Genomic DNA, 17112 nt, shown 5'->3' on the forward strand with positions numbered 1-17112 from the left:
CAGGTGACCGGGTGTCTGAGTTGAGTGGTGATTATGGAGCCCTCTGAAGAAACAGGACGGACCCCCGCCCAAAATGCGGCGCCGCTGTCCAGACTGATGAAGCCTCGCATGTACCTGGAGGGTAGAGAAAGTCTGTTACTCACATTGTGAGACTTTCTGGGCGGAGCAGGGGAGCTCCAAGCAGTCTGAAAATGGCTTGAGAGAGCCAGGAAGCCCGGGGCTTGTATGGGAGTTGGGGGAGGGGAGGCAGGGGCTGGCGTGGCACAACCTCCTCCCAGCACCAAAGCGGGGAGGAGCCAGGCCTCCCTGTCAGCTTGCCCCTGATGTGGAGCTGAAGAGGGAGGGGGAGGGGTGCGCTGAAAAGCGATCAGCAGTCAAACAGCCAAAAAGTGAGTCCGTCTCTTTATTAAAGACATCAGCCAACTCAGTGAGCAGTTCTGAATGGTCCACAAAGGAAGGGTTGGGAGGGCTGTGGGTTCTGGGTTGGAGATGACGGACGTGGGGGCGTTCACTGACTTTGGACAGGACTTTAACAGCTTATGGAACCTTAACACACAATCATGACCAGCACAAGGAAAGAAAGGAGTGGAAGCTGGTGGAGAAGAAAACAGGACCTCTCACGGTGACAGTGGTGTGAATGAGGCACTGGGGTGGGCACTCTTCCAGGGCCGAGGGCAGGCCCACGAGGACAGAGTAGGACGGCAGGAGGCCACCTGGCTGACCGGGCGGATTGGGGGGAAGCCCGAAATGAGGAGATTTAATTCACAGGCTATGCATTTGGACTTAATCCTTATGGAAGCAGGCGACACATGGAAATTTTAGAGTTGGCATTATCACAAAGACAAATGATCCTAGAGACACTTTGAGAGAGAAACTGACAGGCGTTGCTGGCAGCATGAGTACAGGAAGGAAAGGGAGGAGCCAGAGACACAGGGGTCCCGGCTCCATAACCAGGACAGTCACGCATCCCCTCTGTCCCTCTCTCCCTGCGGGGCCCTCCGGGCAGCGGCTGCCCAGGCTCTCCTGCTGATTGTATGCCAGGCACCTTATTTGCTAACCTTGCGTACTAAGGGGGCAGTTTACTGAAGGCGAGCTGATCAAAACCCTTGCTCTTCCTTGCATTCACCTGGGGGAAGACACAGGTCTCCAGGAAAGATATAAATAAGACAGAGTTATGTCTGTAACACCATCTTGCCCCCCTACCCTATGTAAATGACAGCTTTCTGGAGAAATTGCATGTCAGAGCAAAATTCCTTGAAAATTTTCAGGCACTTTCCTCAATGGAAGAATTCTGTAATCTGGATCGGGACATTGAGGGATCTGCCAAGACCTGGAAGAAGTTTGTGGAATCAGAATGTCCTGAGAAGGAGAAGCTCCCCCAGGAGTGGAAGAGCAAGACAGCCCTGCAGCGCCTCTGCGTGCTGAGAGCCCTGCGGCCCGACCGGATGACCTACGCCCTGCGGTAGGCGCGGACGTGGGGGCGGGCGGGCGGGCCAGTCTCCGCGTGGCCACGCTCCCCAGTCTGCGTGCATGGGCCACGCGTTTATAGTAATGGGGGCCTTTGTACCAACGTCCAGAATCCCATGAGGCCCATTGCTCTGTCTCCTCCACGTATTTTCTTCATAACTAAGCGAACCGTTTGGAAACAGGTACTCATCAGTACCAGCATCGGGAAGGATACTGATCCATCCAAGGTGGCAGGAGACGGTGGGACCCAGAGAACAGAGGGAAGGCTTATTCTTGGCAGGAAGAACATCCTTTTCATCACAAAGAAGAAAGAGAGAGAGATGGGTGTGGCTGTAGTTGAGGATTTTGTCTGATGACTTCTGTTTGCTCTGAGAAATAGGAAGCAAGACTATCGTTGCGTTTGTGTGACAAGGTGAAGTGGCAGGGTTGAAGATTTGAGGAGAGTGCAGAAGGCATGAAATAGGACCTGTGAAAAATGGAAGAAGGCTGACCAGGGGAACTCAAAGGGTTCCCAGTGGCACTGAGGGCCCACCTGTTAAGACCCTGTGTTTGTATGGCACAGTCCGCACCATTGAATGGTCTTCTGCAGCACATCCAACAGCCCTGGGGTAGATTCAGAGTTAAGCTGATCCGGAGCATGGGTCGTTCCAAGTTGGTGTGTTGGAATAAGAGTTAGGGAGGTCTGAGGTATTGGCAAGAGAATGATTCGAAGTCATAGGCCAGGCAGTCTGGAGAGACAGTGATTAGTCTGGGGCTGGAGGGTAGGAACAGGAATTACCTAAATAGGCGTGAGAAGTCTTATTGGCAGGATTTAAATGTTCTAAAACTGGATTATGATGAAGAGCATACAATTCTGTGAACTTATTAAAAAGTATTAAATAGTATATTAAAATGAGTGAATTTTATGATACGTCAATTGTATCTCAAGAAAGTTCTTTTTAAAAAAGAAGTTACAGGCCATCGAGTATATGCTGGATTGAATAAGACTTGTAGTGACAAGAAAAAGGGGACTGTTTAAAAAAAAACAGGGAGGCCAAGATACTGAAAATCCTGCATTTGTGGCATCAATAAAGGCAAAGAATAAGTGAAGTAAGGGTAGATGACTAAAAAGAACCGTAAGGAGAGAAGGTTTTGGTGGGGTGTTTCCATTTATGGTTTCAGACATAGAAAAGGTTTCCAAGTAAAGACAAGGTTGAGGGTTTGGCCAAGGAATCAGGTGGTTGATGTGGGGACGAAATGAAGATTGTTGAGAATCTGGATTGTCCACGTGATGCTGGTGTCACTCAGGCTGGTGGAGTGACAGTCCCTGAGCCAAGAGTCCACGTGATCAGTGAATGAGTACGGTGACCAAAGGAGTCGTAGATGACACTGATGTGCAGGGGTCGTGGGGGACACAGCCAGGGCACATGAGCCTCAGTGGAGCCACAGGAGCGGGGACGTAAAGATTTAGAAGTCATTGTCACCTGTGAGCAGGACCGTGATCCACCACCCAGTCCTGAGACGTGGCAAGTGTAGGAGGATGAGCCCAGCTGAGGCAGCTACAGGGAAAAAGTGTCCTTGGAGGAGAGTGACGGCCAAGAGGCGGGCCACAAGGTCAGTAAGTGGTTGCAGCTGGAAGGTTCTGCACAGCGTGAAATGGACACGGAAAAGGAGCGTTGGTAAGTGGCGTGAAATGAAAGGAAGCACAGAGCAGGAGAGAGCGTAAGGGGAGAGGTGCCTGGGGACCTTAAATCGTGGATGGGGACAGAGGGTCATCGGGCGACGAAGTGAGTGGTTCTTAGCTGCCTGCAAGCTTTCGGAAGCATTGCTCCTTGCAGTCTTCTGAGAGAGGGTGGTGATGTAACAGGACATCCAGGCTTCACGGAGGAGTTGGAGGTGGCCTGGATGGAGGGATGCAGAAGGAGCCCTGATCTGGGGGAGCAGGTGCACAACTAAACACAGGTCTTAGGTGTTCACTTCATCAGTGAGTGGTGTGTGGTGTTGGTCCTCGTGCTGAGGCTGGCTACCAAGCCCGTGACCTTGAGTACATCCTTCGGTGACAGGAACCTCTGTTTCTCAAATGTTCTTATTCTGTGACTGATGTACAGACACGTGCCTTTGTTTTTCTGGCAGAGATTTTATTGAGGAGACGTTAGGAAGCAAATACGTGGTGGGAAGAGCACTAGACTTTGCAACGTCTTTCGAAGAATCGGGACCAGCCACTCCCATGTTTTTTATCCTGTCTCCGGGGGTGGACCCACTGAAGGATGTGGAAAATCAAGGTGAGAAAACCTCATCCCGGAGCCAAGCCTGCGCCAGCCCCATGCACTGTCACCTGCGTCTGGCGGTTTCTCTTTCCCTGATTCAAGGCTCATTTTACGATGCTCGATATTTGCTAACCATACAGAAATCAGAGTCATTGCTGACCCAGCACCAGGGGATCATGGCCAGAGGGAGGTCTGCTCTGGGCTATAAGATGGAATCCACAGCAGATGGTGCATGAGGAGACCTTGTCCCACCACGCACTCACCCACCTTTCCCCTACCATAGCTGGAGCAGTGGTTCTGAAGTAAAAGTCCGATCTTTCACAGGCTCCTCTTGCCTTCACGATAAAGTCCAGACTCCTCAGCGTGCCTTACAGGGAGCTTCGCCCTCCAGCCCCTCCCTTCTTCTGCAGCCTCCTCAACATTATTAGTTTCCTGTTGCTGCTGGAGCAAACTATCACAAACTCAGAGGCTTCAAACAGCCCTCGTGATTATTTTACAGTTCTGGAGGTCAGAGGTCACAAAGGGCCTTATTGTCTCCCTCTTTTTCCCATAAGGACCCCATGATTATATCAGGCCCATTCATGTAACCCAGGATAATCTCCCCAGCACGGGGTCTTTAATTTAATCGCACCTTGTAGGGTTCATTTTGCTGTGTGCACTCACATGTATTCACAGATTCTGGGAATTCATACACGGACATCCTTGGGAGCTCGTTATTCTGCCTGCATTTCCCTACTCCTTCTTTCTCTCTCTATGTGGAAGCCATTACATTCTCCCAAGCACTCAGTTTGTCCTCTGGCATCGCCTTCACCAGACTACCTTCTACTCATCCTTCAGACGTGAATTTCCATGCCACCTCCTCCAGGAACCCCTCCTTGACTTCCAGGGTACTAGGTTTCCCTCCCATGTGCTCCCAGAGCGTCCTTCTATCTGTGTATCACACTGTAATTGTCTAGTGACTGTGGTGTCTTCACGTGAGTGTGAGAGCTCCTTGGGAATAGCTGTCCTTTCCACCACTGTGCCCCCAGTCTCAGGCACTGTGCTGTCCATGTTGTAGGCACTCTGTAAGCAAAAGTTAAATGAAGGAGTGAGCAGATGAATGACTCATCAAAACTGTAAAACTAGCAAAACTATAGCATGTTACAAAGTTAAGTAAAGACTCAATGGGAAAACTCTAATTCAAAAAGACACACGCACCCCAATGTTTATAGCAGCACTATTTACAGTAGCCAAGACGTGGGAGCAACCTAAATGTCCATCCACAGATGACTGAATAAAGAAGATGTGGTATAGATATATGCAATGGAACACTACTCAGCCATAAAAAAGAATGAAAGAATGCCATTTGCAGCAATATGGATGGACCTAGAGATTATCATACCAAGATTATCATACTAAGTTAAGTAGGTCAGACAGAGAAAGACAAATACCGTATGATATCACTTCTATGTGGAATCTGAATAAAAATGAGACAAATGAAATTTACAGAACAGAAACAGACTCCCATACATAGAAAACAAGCTTATGGTTACCAAAAGGGAAAGTAGTAAGGGAAAGACAAATGAGGAATTTGGGATTAGCAGATACACACTACTTTATATAACACAGATGAAAAAACAAGGTCCCACTGTACAGCACAGGGAACTCTATTCAATATCTTGTAATAGCCTATAATGAAAAAGAATATGTATGTGTGTAACTGAATCACTATGCTGTACATCAGAAACTAACACAACATTGTAAATCAACTACATCAATTTTTAAAACTCTTTTTAAAAAATTACTTCATCTGTTTAACAAAAAGTGAAAAAAAAAGACTCAATGAGTTTTTATCGAGCCAGATCCTTATAGGTAAGAATCCAGACCACGTAATACACCACCACAAGCAGTCTGTTATTCTGTATGCAGTGAGAGGAATGTGCACCATATGCCTGGTATGTGGCTGTAAAGAATAGGATCTGTATAAGGAAGAGAATTATCTTATTAACTAATTTAATGTACGTTTTTGCAATCTCTTAAAAAGTTCAAATAGCATTTTTTTTAAATACCAATAATAACTAATTTAAAATGAAAAGCAGCAGTTCCAAGCGCCAGCCCTTCCCATACCCGGTCCCCCCGCCCGGACACTGTGCTTTTGCCCATTTCTGGATTTATTCCTTCTGATAGTTACTTCTCTATTTGTTACTAATAATTTATATCACGATTTCTGAATTTATCAGTTTTCAGTATCTATTTATTCCCTGATAAGAAAAATAAGAATTTAGCTCCCATTACCGCCAACCAGGACTTTCTGTTTTCTCCTAAATTTTTAACAGCTTTGCTGAGATATAATTCACATACCATACAATTTGCCCATTTAAAGTATACAATTAAAATTTGTTAATATTTTCACACAGCTGTGCAACTATCACCACAATCTAATTTTAGAAAAAGTTTGTCTCCCCAAAAAATAACGCTGTATCTATTAGCAATCACTCCCTATTCCATCCCATCACCTCCTCAGCCCAAGTCACCACCAGTTTACTTCCTGTCTCTAAAGATTTGCCTTTTTTGGACATTTCCTATAAATGAAATCATGTGGTCTTTTGTGGCTGACTTCTTTCACTTAGCACGTGTTCAGGGTTCATCCACGTTGTAGCACATGTCAAAACTTCGTTCCTTTTCATGGCTATATAATATTTCATCATGTGGTTACCCCACGTTGTATGTATTCATTCATCACTTGATGGATATTTGGGCTCATCTCTTCTGACAATTGAGAACAATGCTGCTTTGAACATCACTGTACAAGTTTTCACGTGGACATGTTTTCAATTCTCTTGAATATTTACCTACGAATAAAATTTCTGGGTCACATGATAACTCTATATTTAACTTTCTGAGAAATTGCCAGTTTTTGAAAACAGCTGCACCATTTTACATTCCCACTCACAGTGTATGAGGGTTCTTATTTCTCCCTATCCTCATCAACACCTTTATTGTCTGCTTTTAACTAGTCATCACTCAGTATCCGCAGGGGGTTGGCTCCACGAACCCCCACATATACCAAAATCTGTGGTTGCCCAAGTCCCTTATATAAAGTGGTGTGGTACAGTGAATACAGTCGGCCCTCCATAACCATGCTTATAAAGCCCGTGAATATGGAGGACAACTGTGTATTTTTTGAAAACAATCCTCATAGAAGTGCAGTTCAAACCTGTGTGTTTCAAAGGTCAGCTGTACGGCTGCCATAGTTGGTAGGAAGCAGGGGCTCGTTGCGGTCTGAATTTGTATTTCTGAAATGATTTTAACAGCTTTTCGTGAGCTTATTGGCTGTCAGTGTGTCTTCTTTAGAAAAATGTCTACTCAAATTCTTTGCCTATTTTTCAAAAATTGGGTCATCGTTTTATCATTCAGTCGTGTTTTATTGTTCAGTTGTGTTTTTTTATATATTCTGGATACAAGCTCCTTATCAGATACTAGATTTGTAAATATTTTATTCCACGCTGAGCATTGTCTTTTCACTTTTTTAATGGTGTCCTCTGAAGTACAAAACTTTTAAATTTTTTAAGTCCAACTGTTTTGTTTTTTTTTTAGTTACTTGTGCTTTGATATTGTATCTAAAAAAAAAACCACTGTCAAACTAAGATCACAAAAATTTACTCTCCTATGCATTCTTCCAAGAGTTTCATAGTTTGGCTATTCCATTAAGGTCCACGATCCACTTTAGGTTAATTTCTGTGTGCGGTACAAGAACGGGTCCAACCTCATCCTTTCACATGTGCATATCCAGTTGTTGGCATCATTTGTTGAAAAGAGCATTCTTCTCTGACTGAATTTCCCTGCCCCCCTGTTGAAAATCAATTGACCATAAATGTAAGAGTTTATTTCTGGCCCTTAATTCTATCCCATTGATCTTCACATCTATTTGTACGTTGGTAACAGTCTTGATTACTGTAGCTTTGTATTAATTTATGAAATCAGGAAGTGTGAGTCCATGAAATTTGTTCTTTTTCAAGATTGTTTGGACTAGTGTGACTCTCTTGCATTTCCATTTAAGTTAGGATTTAGAATTTCTGTTTTTTTCTTTTAAATTACTGGGATTTTAATAGGGATCAAATTGAATAATGTTGATCAATCTGAGTATAACTGTCTTAACATTATTAAGTCTTCTGATCCATCAACACAGAATGTCTTTCTATTTATTTAGGCACTCTTTAATTTCTTTTAACAGTATTTTGTAGTTTTTGTACAAGTCTTGCATTTAAAAAAATTTATTCCTAAGTATTTTATTCTTTTTTGATTCTGTTATAAAGAAAATTGTTTCTTTGATTTCATTTTTGGAATGGTCACTGCTAGTGATTTTTGTGTGCTTTTATATATTGATCATCTATCCTGCAACCTTGCTGAAATTGTTTATTGGTTCTAATAATTTTTAGTGATTTTCTTAGGATTTTCTAGATACAAGATTATGTCATCTCTGAAGAGAGATAGTTTTACTTCTTCCTTTCCAATCTGGATGCCCTTTTCTTTCTTTTTCTTGCCTAATTGCCCTGGCTAAAATTTCCAGTATAATATTAACTACAAACGCCAAGTTTAGACATCTTTGTCTTATTTCTGATCTTAGGGGAAAATCATTCCATATTCACTGTTAAGTATGATGTCAGCTGTGGGTTTTTTGTAGATGCCCTTTATCAGATTGAGGAAGTTGCCTTCTCTTCCCAGTTTGTTGAATTTTTTTCTTTTTTGTCATGAAATGGTGTTGGATTTTCTCAAGTGCTTTTATTGCATCCACTGATATGATAATATTATCTTGTCCTTTATTCTATTAATATAGTACATTACATTAATTGATTTTTGTAAGTTAAACCTACCTTGCACTCCTGGGATCCCACTTGGTCCTGGTATATAATCCTTTTTGTATGTTGCTGGATTCAACTTGGCGATGCATAGCTGAGGGTTTTTACAACTATATTCCTAAGGGATATTTACCTGTTTTCTCTCCTTGTAATGTCTTTATCGGATTTGGGTATCAGGGTAAGTCTAGTAATCTATACATCAGAGTGAGTTGGGAAGTATTCCTTCCTCTTCTATTTTTTTTTTTTTTTTTATATTTTGTCAGAGATTGGTATTAATTCTTCATGAATGTTTGCTGGAATTCAGTGGTGAAGCCACCTGAGCCTGAGCTTTTCTTAGTGGGAATTTTTTAAATTACTAGTTCAGTCACTTCACTTGTTACAGATCTACTCAGATTTTCTATTTCTCCTGAGTCAGTTTTAGTCATTTGTTTCTTTTTAGGAATTTGTCTATTTCATCTAAATTATCTAAATTGTTGACAAATACCTCCCAAACTTTTATGTCTATATTAAAATGTTTGGTTCCTCTATTTACTATGTTCACTTAAATACTATTAGTAAAGCAATTTTTTATTCCATGAATTTTAGATAATTTCTCTTGACTTCCCTCTGTGTAAGCTGAGGCATCCATATTCCAACTTACATCAGCTATGCTTTTATTTTTATATAGTCAGGGATGAATATATATTCTACTCTGTTATCATCATTAATTTTACTCTAGTTTAGTCTGTGGGTTAATTTTAATACTTGAAAATGACTTATATCATAAATAATGTATATATTATTCACCGAAGAGGCAAGTAAATGTTGTAGGATTACATTCCCTTTTTTCTGGATCCAGTAATCTCTAGGGGTCTCTCAAAGAAGAACGTTATCAGCATAGAGGTTCAAGGTCATACCAAATTGTAGTTTGATTCACATTTAGATGATCTTCTTGGGTAGCGTTTAGTTCTTCCTGGAGTGTCTATATGCCTTTTCCTTGTTCTAAAGAGAAGAAATACCTGCCGGCTCTACCAGTATTACTGCTGTCTCACACTTCTTACTCGCTGCATACGTGAATGGAATCCACCTTATTCTTCTTGAAAATGCTCTACCTAAAGCCCACCTACATCTTGTTCTAAAAAAGATAAATTGCACTTTAGCCTCCCAGGAGCCTGTCATTCAGGTACTTGTTTTCTTTACCTTCTTATTTAGTCCTGCTGTCTTTGTATCTTATGTCTTGTCTTTTCGATTTTCGCCCTAGTTTTGCTAGCATGAGTCGCCAGAAAAAAACCACGGGATATAAAATTTCTGAATCCTTGGTTGTCTACAAAGACTTCAGTTTTGCCCATGTGTTAGTTTGCTAGTTCTGCTAGGTCCAGAATGATTTTTACTCAGAATGTGTCCACGCTGCTCAGCTCTCCTCTAGAATTCACTTTCATTCACAGGAGGTCGTATGCTAGTAGGGTGCTATTCATCCCTTGTTTCTTTGTTGGTGCCCTGTTTTTCTTCCCTGGAAGCTTTAGGATCATCTCTCTACCTTGTGTTCTGAAATTCCATGAGCTGTGTTAGCTGTGGGTCTTTTTCATTCACCTGCTCGGCACTCAGCATGCCATTTCAAATGGAAGAGTCAGACTTCTCTTTATCTCTGGAAATTTTGCTCTGTCATTTTTGGTAAACATGACCACCATTGATCAAGTTGCTCATGCCTGAAACCTGGGGATCAGTCACCCTAGACTCCTCCTCCACCACCACCACACTCAGTCCTGCTGGTTCTGCCTCCTGGTGTGTTTAAAATCGGTCTAATGTCTGTGTCTCCATCGTGCCTGCCTCGCCTGAGTCAACACACTCTCTCTCACTTGGACTATCACAGTAGCCTCCTAACTCACCCCTGTCCTTCTCCCCTACCTGCAGTCTTTGACCTCTCTGCAGCCAAACTCATCTTACAAATCTCAAATCTGATTGCATCACTCTCCTGCTTAAGTCTCTCTGGTGGCTCCCCATTGTTCTTAAGGCAAAGGTACAATACTATTAACATGGTCTCTGTGACCTGTGTGGCCTGGCCTTTCCGTTCAGCCTTGCATCTTACCTTCCCCAAAACTCACTCTACTCCTGCCACGTAGCTCTTTTAGAGCCTCCATCATGAGCCTTCCTGACCCAGGGCATTTGCACAAGCATCTCCCTTTATCTGAAACACTTCTCCCCAACTCTCCAGTCCAGTGCCTGCTCATCCTGCACAGGTCCGCTTCCCTGACCTTCTCCCCCCGCAAGACCATTTGGTTCCCGAGGATACACATATTTGCTTCAGAGCATTTAATACAATTCTAATTAAATCCTTCTTTTATCGTTTTAACTTATGTTTCCCTTTTTGTCACTAAGATCCCTGAGGTCCAGGACCATGTCATCTTGTCCATCATTTCGTTACCAGTGTCTAAATTCATACCTAGTACAGAGAGGTGCTCAGTAAATATCGGTTGAATGAATTAACAAACAAATGAATGAATAACATAAGAACTGTTATCATCGCTAAGTTATTCCCGAATTTCACCCTTTTATAGAGTTCAGTATCCCTTCTGTCCCCTGGAGGTTTTATTCCTTTCATATTGACAACTCTAGTCTTCTTATTTTTATCCAATATTTTCCCTTTTGGAAGCTTTTATATACCCTGTTTATGAGCAATTTCCTACTGTTCTCTGCCAGTTGACCTCCAACTATTCCATCATGTAGTTTGAAGCTTTCTTGTCATTCCAGGCGAGCTGACCTGTCCCTGAACCATATTGGTTATTTGTCTCTGAATGCATTATCCTAACCCTGCCCTTGGCTTAATCTTAACGTGCATTTCCTTACCAGAGGCGATCCTGCTGTACATCAGCTAGCGGTTACTTTCTCGCTCGCTCCCTCCCTCCCTGCCTCCTTGATGGTTCGAGTCACTTTCTCAGGCACCTATTTAGGACATACACTGTGGTGACATCATGTTTTCCATATCTTGGATCTAATCATTTTGCCTGATGGACTCCTGTTCTTAAGTTTGGAATCCACATGATTGACTCGAACGCTTTCCCCGATTTCCCCTAACCCCCGCTTATTAAGGGAACTTACTGTCTCTGTGCTTGGGCAGAGTCTGTGCTCAGACAGTTCACTGTTCTGCTCCACGTAGACTCTTCCAGTGCTTGGCATCCTTTCCCATCTTTGAGTGTGTGGCTTATGCTCTTAACTCCTTCATTTCTCTGTCCCTTTGTTTCATCACGGCAGCTCTTCATAGCGAGCAGGGTTTAAAACCCTGAGAGTCAGATGGAAGAATTTGCTCCCCCATCCTCATGCCACCCCTTCTCCCGAAATGCATGAACCTGTGTACAAAATTCTGTATATGATTTTGGGGGTTCTCTAAGCTTCTGAAGCTCATCCTTTAGCCCTTGGTTAAGCATCTGTGCTTTTCTGGCACTTTGTGCCTCTTAGTCTCCTCCAGGATTTCCCTTCCTCAACAATTTGGAAGGAAGAGGAAGAGGAAATTCCATGCACTTTTCTTGGCCTCTGATTTAACCTGAACCTACCCCCACCCACCCTCATTGCATTCCTTCTTGCGATCTCAGGTTAATCCTCTACCACTGCTTTAATTTACCCTCCTTCTCTCTCCTCATCACCTTCTTCCCAAATGAGTCACACTTCCATATTTGCACATTTATTTTTGCTTTCGCTTCGTCTAAAAGCAATCACCCGTTGTTTCCAGTCACCCGCAAGACCTTCCTCCTAGGGTTACTATGAGGATTAAAAAAAAGTATCAGATGTGAAAAGGCTTTGAAACATTAAACATACAGTAGCACTGTACAGCATTACAATAATGATGATGGCTCGTCTGTTCTTTGAGGCAGCTCACGGTTTGGTCCTTCCTTTCCATCCTTTTGTCACATCCTTTCAAAGCATGGCATCATCTTTGGCCCTCCCCACAGAGGACCTCCCCTTCCTGCCCTTATGAGGCGTCTTCTCTGGTTCTTCTTTTACTTGACTCTAGCATGATCTTGCTTGGTCTCCATCCTCCTTTGTCCAATTACCTGGCTGTGACACAATGAATTCCATTATTTCTATTTATCTACCACCTCTGCCTTTCTTGCCTCCTTTTTCTCTTTCCAACGTGCTGGTCAGGCCATTGAGCTCATTTAGATTTTTGTCAGCCTGCTGCCAGGTGTGTTCAGAGAAACAGTCTTCACCTTAGTGTCTTTGCCAGCAGATTATCAACACTTTGCTTAGAGTCTCTTTTTCCTTGCTCCTGACTCCACCCTGTTTTCCTTCAGTGTCGAACAGATTGGCAGAGTGTTGTCTCTGCGCAAAGGGAGACTCACCTGTTCGTGTGCCAGGGAGCAGGGAGGACACCTCCTCCACTGAGACGGGCTGTGCGGGAACAGAACCGTAACAGTGATGTGCAGAGCACATGGCGGTCGGCTGAAGCTGTCCTCCCTGGTGCTGTGCATTTTCTCGGACAGGGGGAGCAGTAGAGAGTGAAGCAAAGTGCTGGGAGTGCGCAGGGTGGGGCCCATTCGGAAGTTTAAAGGGAGTGGGGAGTGGTCAGTGTGGCCAACCTCTGGACACGTGGAAAGATCACCAAACACTCCCATGTGATGGAGAATGATCAACTTGTTCTGGCCCCAATTCACCAAGTATATTATTTCTCTATTTTATTAGTGCTTAGATTTGTCCAGGGTTGAGGTTTTACAGAAGCTAGGTGATACAGAAGTAGGATGGATAATGGAGAGAAACATTTTAGAAGATCATGGCTCAAATTAAGGATTATTGGGTCCATATTCAAATAAGAGGGAGGTAAAGATGAAGATGAGAAAACACAGAGGAGCCAATGGACTGGACAGTTTGCTGAGGTAGAAATAATATGTGAGGAGCGGGTAAGAGAGCGAACAGTCTTGGCAGTAGGAAGTGATCGTTGTGAATAACTGTGGAAGAACAATGCGTCAGATGTGGGGTAGTTCTCAGTGATAATAAAGGCCTCTGTGCAGCCGCTGGGAATGAGCAGCAGACACGGAATGGAGTTAAGTTCTCTGAAAATGAGGAAGCGTGAGGCTGGATGTTGGCTGAGTCATCCAGAGTGACATTAAAGTTTACCAAGATAATGATGAAACAGAAAACACGGAAGATTTTAAACCAAGTTCCAAAGCCCCTAATGAAAGTGAGTCTCGCCGGGAAGTTGGTAGAAGGCAGAAACCGTAGAAGTTAGTAGATAATATAGCCAATGGCATTATACAGAGTGGAGAAGAAAGAGCTGGCAAGTAGTAAGAGAAGTCTCTAAAAATGTTCCCCTTCCTCCCAGCCCCAGGGGGGGTGTGGAACTAGGGAGAGGACCACGGATCATCAAAGAGACTGGAGTTGGAGGAAGTCCAGCTGCCAAGATGCTAAAAGAGGTTCACGGTGGGGCACGGCTCCAGGCCACACAGCCACAAGGAGAGCTGGAAGGAAGATCAGGAAAGCTGCGTTCAAGGCAGCGGCAGGGGCGGTGTGGGGGGTGGTTGGCAGCCACTGCGCGTAGCATTCACGCTAATCTTCGCTTAAACCCCTCTTTTCTTATATCTTACGTTTGCGAATACAGAAAAGAAACAGGCTCTTCTGTGAGCAGAAAAGTCACCGAGGCTGTCTAATAGTCCCAGCAGCCTCATCCTGGTGTTTTCTCCGGAATAAGTTGTTATATTCTTGGTTCTAAAGCTGACGTCAGACCTCTTGCCAGCTGGATTTATAGCGTTTAATAAGGGCATTTCTTGGGTTCCTCTGCGTTGACTTTGTATCAACTATTCCTCACTTCAAAAAGGCACCGTCTGGTTTTGCCTCACATGGTTAAAGAAGACACTGTACGTCTCTTCAGTATTTAAAAGACACACCCAGTATGACAGTTTTCTTTCAGTTTCCCTGAGCAAGCATCAGATTGCGTCTGCAGTTTTAGTTCCCTTGAAACTAAACCTTTTAAGTACAGACTTCTTCTTCTCTTTTCAGTTTCTCCTCTTTTCTTTTGTGTCCCTCACCATCCTAGAAAAATTGCTCAATGATTCCTTCATGGTATTACATGTTTTTATGATCCTTTTGTCTAAAGAATATTATATAATCTCTCTGAGCTCTATTGGATCAAGCTAATAGCTGATGTCCAGGCAGCCCTGTCCCTGTATTAAGGTTATTTCTCTGTGTAAAGTTTTTCCTGGGCTTGCAGAGCGACTCTCGAGCCTTGGCCTTGCTCCAGGGACACGGCTGTGATATTAATGCGTTCGTGTAGCCCATCCCTTCCTCCCTCCCAACACCAGCAACCGATACTGAGATACAGAACTTTCGCACCTCCTCAGGCAAGCCCCTCTTGTCTTCCTTTTGCCTCTCTCCTCTCTAATTCCTGCAAAATGGCAAGAGTAAATGTCTATGTGGTAGGAACAATAGGGGAGCAGGGGAGGTGTACACGGCGCAACAGACAGGAAGCCAGAACTACCTGAATCCTGACCCTATTGGCCACACCTCCCGGGAAGTTCCAGGGAAAATATATATTCAGGGGACAAAGTAAGTTAGCGCCAGCCGCGCCCACATGCTTGCTACTCTGAGCCTCTGCACTCTCGAGCACAGGGGACCCATGCCTGGCGTTCGGTGTGAGCCTCACAGAAGAGCATCGGCACGCCTGCCCTCTTTTGAGGATTAAGTGAGGAGGGAGGGGGAAGCGATTGTGTCTAGACAGGTGCTCCCTTCTGTTGGGGAACAGAAAGCAGGAAGATGCAGCAGGACCCACCTCGGGAAGGAAAAGGGTGATTGCATGAGGTCGGGGGACACGGGTTCAGGCAGCCTGAGATGGGGGAGGGATGTGGAGGCAGGCGTTTCCTTGTGGACACGAAACAACACAGGCCATCCCACATGGGAAGCAACAATGACAACTCCGTGCTCATTGTAGGTAAAAAACTCGGCTACACTTTCAACAACCGAAACTTCCACAACGTGTCTCTGGGGCAAGGACAGGAAGCGGTGGCCGAGGCCACGCTGGACCTCGCTGCCAAGAGAGGCCACTGGGTTGTCCTGCAGGTACGGCCCCCTCTGCCCTGCTGGGGGTCCTTCTTGACCCCATGCCTGTCTGGACATCCACAAATCTCTGGGCTTCTCTGCCCTCTTCCCTGCTCAGCCACCTGTCTTTCCATGCCTGCGTCCCCTGACTTCCTGGTCCTCTCTCTCTGCTTCTCCCGCTCTGTTCTGCTCCTCTCCCCGCCCCGGGTGACTCTCCTTCCCCCCGACCCCCCGCTGCTCCTGCCCCTTCTCCGCTCTAACCAGCTCTGCTTACAGGGAAGCCCACCCCTACTCTGACTTCCCTCAGGAAGTCAGCATTCGGCTGGAGGCCACGCAGCCGGATTTTCCAGGCCCCTGATCTCCTCCCACGCCTTCCATGGACCTTTCCTCTGCTCTCCCTTTCGTATTACATGTTCTTCATGACACGCATGCCTTGAACATCACACGTGTGGCTGGAAGCTGGCCCTTTCCTCGAGAGTTCACGCTGGTGTCTGGAGTCTGGAACACCCCCTGCTGAGTTTCACTAAACACTCAGAGGACGTTGAGGCCTGCCCTCCTACCCCTGTCTCGTGCATCTCGCACAGATGCTGGGCTGTGGCAGAGCGAGTGGCCGGCTCCTCCCTGCTCCTGTGACACCGTACAACCACCACTATGCGAGCATCCGTGGCTGTGCAGAAAGGACTTACTATCTGCTGTGTCCTTCACATTTTCTTGGGGGAGGAGACATTCCTTATTTACCTTTTGGCACCCTGTGCACCTCTGTGGGCACAGTGGACACTCAGCAGAAGCCTGTGGGCTGGAGGAATCAGTGAGGAAGTCAGTGAAGGGAGAGGGTGACTGAAAAAGCCAGGCCCTGCCCTCCCCTCTGGCTTTGATCACCAAGCACCCGCTCCGTCTCCAGACTGCTCACGGCACCACTTCTCACTGTCAGGTCTTCATCCTTAATCGCCCCATTATTTATTTGGAGCCAGCAGCACAGGGATCCGCTGTTCCCTGGGACTTCTTTTCCAGGAACAATGGGACTCAAAGGAGAAAAGGGAGTGACAGTGGGGATTCCCAGCCCCTCCCGCATGCCATAGAGACCCGTGTCTGGGCACCCAGCCACCCAGGCAGTGAACAGAGAGTGTTTCCTCCCCCAGCACCTGCCAGCTCCCCCACATCTCCTCCCCATGTGGCTTCTGAGAGTCTCCAAGAGTAAACTCAGAGGTCGGGATTCCTGGAGCAGCAGCGGAGTCACTGGCCGGTGGGTGGCAGCGCTGCCTGGCCCCGGGCACCCACCGAACTCTCTGCTCCATCAGAGCAATTATAGGTGAATCCTGTCATTTAATAAATTTTCATTTCAGCAACCACTACTAACCCTTGCATAGCAATTCCCAGTCTTCAAAGCCCTTTCAAACCCGCCACCTTTGGTTATTTCCCTGTGAAATAAGCGTGGCAAGTATCATTGTTATTTCTCTTTTCACAGAAGAGGAAGTAGCACTCAGAGCCCAGACTGCTGGGGCCCAGGCACTGCGCTCTGTGCATTAAGGCTCCGCAGGCAGGCTTCCTCAAATCTTTATCGA

At 45.3% G+C, this 17112-nt stretch overlaps 1 protein-coding gene across 1 annotated transcript in view; it reads left to right on the top strand.

Annotated features, from left to right (window-relative positions):
- Positions 1–17112, top strand: part of DNAH9 (dynein axonemal heavy chain 9) — a 266848-nt gene that overhangs the window by 228054 nt on the left and 21682 nt on the right. Inside the window, 3 exon segments of the mRNA XM_032498821.1 lie at positions 1269–1462; positions 3580–3728; positions 15444–15571. Coding sequence (XP_032354712.1) covers positions 1269–1462; positions 3580–3728; positions 15444–15571 — 471 coding nt within the window.

This window comes from Camelus ferus, chromosome 16 (genome assembly GCF_009834535.1).
Source record: "Camelus ferus isolate YT-003-E chromosome 16, BCGSAC_Cfer_1.0, whole genome shotgun sequence".
Lineage (NCBI taxonomy): Eukaryota > Metazoa > Chordata > Mammalia > Artiodactyla > Camelidae > Camelus > Camelus ferus.